General features: G+C 34.9%; 1 protein-coding gene and 1 long non-coding RNA gene across 2 annotated transcripts in view; both read right to left on the bottom strand.

Moving 5' to 3' along the window:
• LOC135084827 (adenosylhomocysteinase-like 1) overlaps window positions 1-1,230 on the bottom strand; it is a 49,311-nt gene extending 48,081 nt beyond the window's left edge. The window contains exon 1 of the mRNA XM_063979568.1: window positions 610-1,230. Coding sequence (XP_063835638.1) covers window positions 610-859 — 250 coding nt within the window. The 5' untranslated portion in view covers window positions 860-1,230. The remainder of the gene's footprint in view (window positions 1-609) is intronic.
• Window positions 1,231-1,457: 227 nt separating this feature from the next.
• Window positions 1,458-2,865, bottom strand: LOC135084828 (uncharacterized). Its single transcript, XR_010259940.1, has 5 exons — window positions 2,526-2,865; window positions 2,334-2,441; window positions 2,119-2,215; window positions 1,963-2,025; window positions 1,458-1,766 (listed from the first exon to the last, which is right to left on the bottom strand). It is a non-coding gene; the product is annotated as an uncharacterized LOC135084828 (long non-coding RNA).
• Between the last annotated feature and the right edge of the window lie 3,135 nt (window positions 2,866-6,000).

Raw genomic sequence — 6,000 nt, forward strand, 5'->3', positions numbered from 1 at the left:
GGACGATACGCCTTACATTTTTTAATTGATGGCAATTATCATAACTTTAACACTCACTTTGCTGTGCTAATAGTGGGATTTGATTGTCAAAGGTCACCCTCATCGCACAGATAAAAAATAGGTACAGCATAAAATTATCCACCCTACTGCAAATTTTTTTTTTATTCAAAGAATACTTATTCAAGGAATATTTAAAATAGTCAAAATCTTTTCAATGCTTTACCTGGCACTTTACTATCCTTCATAATAGGGTAGATGGACCGAATAGATATGAGTGAGTGTGGGCGCAGACAGAATATGAGTAATACCTTTCTCAACTTGAAAAATCCAAAGCCATTCATTTATTTACTAGATAAATAATATTTTATTTCACTTTCCGGTGTGCATGACAGTGGCGTAGAGTGCCTTATATGGACCATGTATTATAATTTTTAGGGGACCACAAATTATGATTATTTCTGTACCACAGGCCCCTATAGCCTGGGAGCTTCATATTTTTATAGCTAATACAGGGCAAGCTATACTGCTGGTGCAAGATTAAACAAAAAATATTCTTCGAGGAGCCTTGATAGACTTCAGGATAATCAGTAAAACTAATCTAGCACTGACCTGTGTAAGAGGTAGAACTGTAAGAATCCGCCGAAGACGCCGAAAGCGATCTGCTCCGGTACCGAGCTGATTTCTTCAAAGCGCTGGACTTCCCGCGCTGGCCGTCAAACTTGCCCGCCGCCCCGGCCTCCGCCGGCCCTCCTCTCACGTGGCCCGGGTCCGTCACAGGACTGTCGCTAGGCACATTCGCTGCTATCACAGCCTCCTTCTCCTTTTTGTTGTGATTCGGCTCCCCTTGCCCTTCCGACATGTTTTTTTTTACTTTTTTTAAATAATATTTTTTAATTTAATTAGGCAATGGCAGATTATAATCTCTATTTATTGTGATAAAGTCCGGTTTTTTTTATTTTTTTGAACTGATTTTCTGGTTGGGAACAGAGAAATAAATTTGTTTTATTATAAAACAGCAGTACAAACAACCGCAGTGGCGATAAAAACTAAGTGCGAGGTGGAAAAACACTGTACACTAATTTATAAAGGGCGATTGTTAATTTAGAACCGTAGAACAATTGGCCGCTGCATTATTGCTGGTGAAAATTGATGGTATTGTTCATGAAAAAAGCAGTTTTCCAGTGTTTCACTTGCAAAATCATCTGAAACGTAACCCCTCTTCTTCATACTTCACCCCCCGACACTGAAATCACAGATTAGAGAGTATGTCTAAAGACAGATAGGAAACGGCCCTAGTATTGGTTGAACGATAAACAAACTGGTACCGAGCTAGATTGTCCAGTAGGTGGCGCTGAATACAATATGGCGTCTGACGCCCACAGATTAAATATACCTGTCATACTTTTTTATGATCCGTTCCTTTTCATGTATTGCGGTTAAAAATAAAACTATTGAAGTATCAAATGAAACTTTATTGATGAAATATAACATGAAATATTTTGTTTACGAAAATCAATAAGCATTAAAACTATTTTATTTTAAAAGATTACAGTTACTATTGTGATTACAGTACATTGTTTTAGTTTTTACATAATGTAGGTACTCACGGCTTGACATTTGTATGTAACTCATACAAAATAAGTTGCGTTATGACTTATAGTAAAATAGTTTAATGTTCTCCATAAATTCACACGTTCACTCTCACTTTGGTTCTGTCCAATCCAATAGCCACTGTAAGCAGGCCAGACCTACACGTTTCTCACCACCTGTTAAATATATGAAATATTTGTAAATTTAGAGCAAAAAGATGCACATGTCACCGTAAGACTGTAATCTCCTACATTCTACACTAATATTATAGAGTACAGCCGATAAACAAGTGATCTGTCTTATCTACCATACCTACCTACTGTCTGTTTTGTTTCTAGATTTGCACTACTTTGTTAAATAAAATTAATTTACCTTGTCAAATGTGCACTTTTCAATCAATTACATGTACATTCACAGAATCTGGATTCCACCAATCTGTAATTAAATAATTAACTTTTAGGTCTTTCTATTTGATATCAATAAAGTTAGAATCATTTTGAGGGTGTTTTAAATTTTAAAGGTACTTACCAAATGTTCTTATCAACAGAAGTTGTTTTAATTGTTATCTGGGTAATTCATCCAATACAAATCTTTCTAATTTAATGCATTTATGTCACGGCATAACCTGCAAATGAAATGAGTTCATCGTTTGAATCAAGCATTCTTGGTCTGGTTTTATTGCTTAAATAGGTTTCTTCTAAAGTTATTTGAATAGGAAGTAAAGGTTATGTATCATTTTGTACCAAATTAAATATTTTTTCTTTCTTTCTTTCAGCACCGGTGATTCCATAGCAAGCACTTTTATTGTAATTGCAGCTTAACACCTTATAAGTTCGAAGTTCGATATTAACCTGAAACAAATAGGTACTTAGATTCACTGTATAAAACACGTATCATTCACTGTGTCCTGCAATCTATGCCTGCAATGTACCTACGTGTATTGTATTTTGGGTCCAAACTCCAAAGTATGTTGTTACTCCATGAAACGATCCATATATAGTTTCCATTGATTTAAATGGAGTTATGAATGATATTGTAATGAAGATTTAATCCTTTGTGTGGTTCAATACTTGATAAAACATGATGTTGCTGCAAGCTGCAATAACCTTTCTCGAGTCTTACTTTAGAGAAATTTCTTCTTAAACAAACATCAATCCAACAGGTAATCCATGCACATGTAGTTCTTATTAATTAATAATGAATATAATGATTGAGCAATAATTATTGATTATAATTAGATAACATTTGTAGAAAAACACGTTTTTTCGATGAAAATTTTTGACGTTTATTTTTTTTTTTAAATGTCACAGTTGTAGACTTGAGACGGAACTAAAGTGATTAAAGTGAAAATTACGACTTTGTATTAATATACTTTTAAATAATCATTTCATTTATAGAATGCAAATAGATTCAATAAAATAATTTATAAATAAAAGTTGAGTTGTAATTCGAAAATGTTTACTAACTTGATTCCAGACACGCAAAAGACCATTGTCGCATGCCATTGTTGTATGCATACAAAGGACAACTATAAAAAAAGTCACTTCCTCTCGGAACTGTCAAAAAAATTCACTCTCTATGGAGCTGTCAAACTCTATTGCGTTTCCACCCCGTGACTGAAATGTCATTTTTCGATCGGCTTTTCCCAGTGATGCGGATCGGGAAAACCGGTGTTTTGTCTATGGTCAATGAGTTTTCCTTCTTGTTTAAAATACCGGTTTTTACGCAATTAATTTGAACTATAATAATTTAAACCATGTTCATTCTAAATTATTTTATTGATAATTTGATCGTTTTCAATGCCCATCTCACAGAATGAGGTAAGCTTAGAGACAAAAGAAATACTACCCCTGTCAGTGATAAGAAGTATAGCCCGACCAGGAACATAAAAACCCTCGCCATGTTGCGGAAAACTAATGGTACTAATTTCTTTTAATGGCAACAGTAACTGAAAACTTCATTGACATGTCACCTTGCATGTCAGTCTATTGCTGTCAAAGTGTAAACAAACTTTATTTTAAATGCGCGCAATTGATTTTGTGAATTAAATTGCTAAAATCTTTTTATAGTCGTGAAAGAAAAGTGATTCACAATGTGTTAAAGTATTTGTCGAAGAGAAATACTAAAGGTTCGGACAATATTTTCATTGAATAATTTATCCGACAAGGGTGTCAAATTGACTGACATGTTTATCGTATAGTACAGTCCACTATGAAAATTAGCTGTTGTTTGTTTCAACTACCTATTTTAAAGTTTTTTGTCACTTTCTAAGTGTTGAATTAGTACCGAGTTTTAAGCGTTCATGAGCAGACATTGCAGTTGAATATTCAAGTTCTGAATTTGATTATTGATGAATAATAAAATAAATCCTACTAGCTCGATTGATGTTTTCATTTAATTTATTTAAACCAGGTTACCTATAATAATATTTTTTCGTTAATTTATGAAAATATCAAATTAGCCCGTAATCCTGAATCCTGATACATAAAGTTAGCTTTAATTTAACATAGGTACGACTGTACTCAGTGTTGCACTATCAAATGCAATTGACGCGCCTCTATGCCAGGGTTTTTATGTTCCTGGTCAGGCTATACTGGTTTATTGACGCGTACAAAATCCAAGGTCTCGTCAACTCGGCGGACCTGTTGGGCAACCCGTAACTTACAAATACAATTATGTGGGCTCGGGCCCAGGCAGGTCGTCGAAGCATTTTCCAGGGCCTATTCTTTAGAGGATCGCTCCCGGTCCCGGTAGTCCTCTGATTAACAAAGCTGAAAGAGCAGACCGTAAGTAACCCAATACGGCAGCTACGGCGGGCCGAAAACCCTGTTCTACCGGGGCCATAAGGAGAAAACCTTATATGAATATGAAATCCCTGAAAACTGGAGGAGGGGATTAGGGGTCCTGTCGAAGCCAAAGGGGCTCGATAGCCAAAAAGCTATAGCCTGAAAAATTCAAGTTAAGACCAAACTCGCGGCTCGGTTTCAGTAGGCTCCGGTGGACACCCAATACCACCATGGCTTTTAGTTGAGAAAGCGGGAATCCTCGATTTTCAGCCTGCCTGCTTGACATTTACATAGTTGATGATGTGCTAACATGAATATTATAGCAACAGCAAGCATTTTAGAAACATGCAAGTTGCAGTTATTTTGAAAATTATTATTAAAATCTCCTTTGTAAAACCGGTAAATGCGGTTTTGTCTATGATTTTTTTACATTCTTGGTCGCACTAATCTCGCCAATATGGCACTGAAACGTATGACAACCGCTACGCAACTAAACAACTAGGAAATAAATAACTTCTAAATTCTATTACACGTTCTTATTGGTGAGTTTACAATTATATTATTATTTAACATAATTTTCTCCGTTTAAATTTTGTGTAACCTCAAATATGTGATGTTTTTTTTTGCGAACTCAATGAGAATCTGTCGTCCACATTTACCGGTTGGGACTTCGAGACAAAGATATTTTGAGTTTACACGCCATGTATATTTAAATCATGACTGGAAACGTGATAAATGATACATGAAATGAAATCCTGAATAATTCCAGTTATTCAAATGCTTCAGTGTCTGTTTCTATGTCGCGAATTTGATGTGTCAAATGGTTTTCCTGTTGGATTCCAACGAAATATTTCGTGAAATTCGAATTGGATTGGTTGTCAAATACAAAGATTCGATATTTAGGTGAGTATTTGTGTCGATGCGGTGTTTTTTGTTGTATAATTATCGTGAAATTTGTGAAGTAATTCGCAAATGCCGTCGTTTTACTCGACTGCAGGAAGAAGGATCAAGCTTGCTCGTGTCAGTATAAACGCGGCAAATATTTCTGGCTTCAACAGGTGTAACAACAATTATTTCTGTTTAACTATGTTATATCTCACACATAATGTATTTCTTGCTATATTTACACCAATTACCGATTCTGTATTGTATAACCTAAGTTACAACATCACAGCAGTAAATGATGAAGCCAGAATATATGATAAAGAGAAAAAGTTGAAAATATGCAAGTGAAATGTGAACCTGCATGTTACTTGGTCATAAAAAAATCTATTTATCTTTAATCCTTGTAAAACTTGAAAACTTGTTTTTATGCCATTCAAATATAACTATTTTAATGTTTTAACCTTGTAATTGGATAAGCAAGCTAAAATATAAAATTTTTTGGACCACAGATGAAGTTACAAAGTTCAAAGTAAAGTGGTTTACTAACATTGACTGATTGAGAGTTAATAGATAGCACTTCCAATTTTTCCAGTTTTACTGACCAATCTTGGATGGAAGTTATGGAAATAAAGTACGGCCTACAAGCAGTGATACAAAAGGTCGATACGACTGTCGAGTCTACAATATATTCTGTCTCTTCCCATCTTGTGTATTTGTCGTAATGTCTTGTTCTCCCGCC

This window comes from Ostrinia nubilalis, chromosome 27, assembly GCF_963855985.1.
Source record: "Ostrinia nubilalis chromosome 27, ilOstNubi1.1, whole genome shotgun sequence".
Classification (NCBI taxonomy): Eukaryota; Metazoa; Arthropoda; class Insecta; order Lepidoptera; family Crambidae; genus Ostrinia; species Ostrinia nubilalis.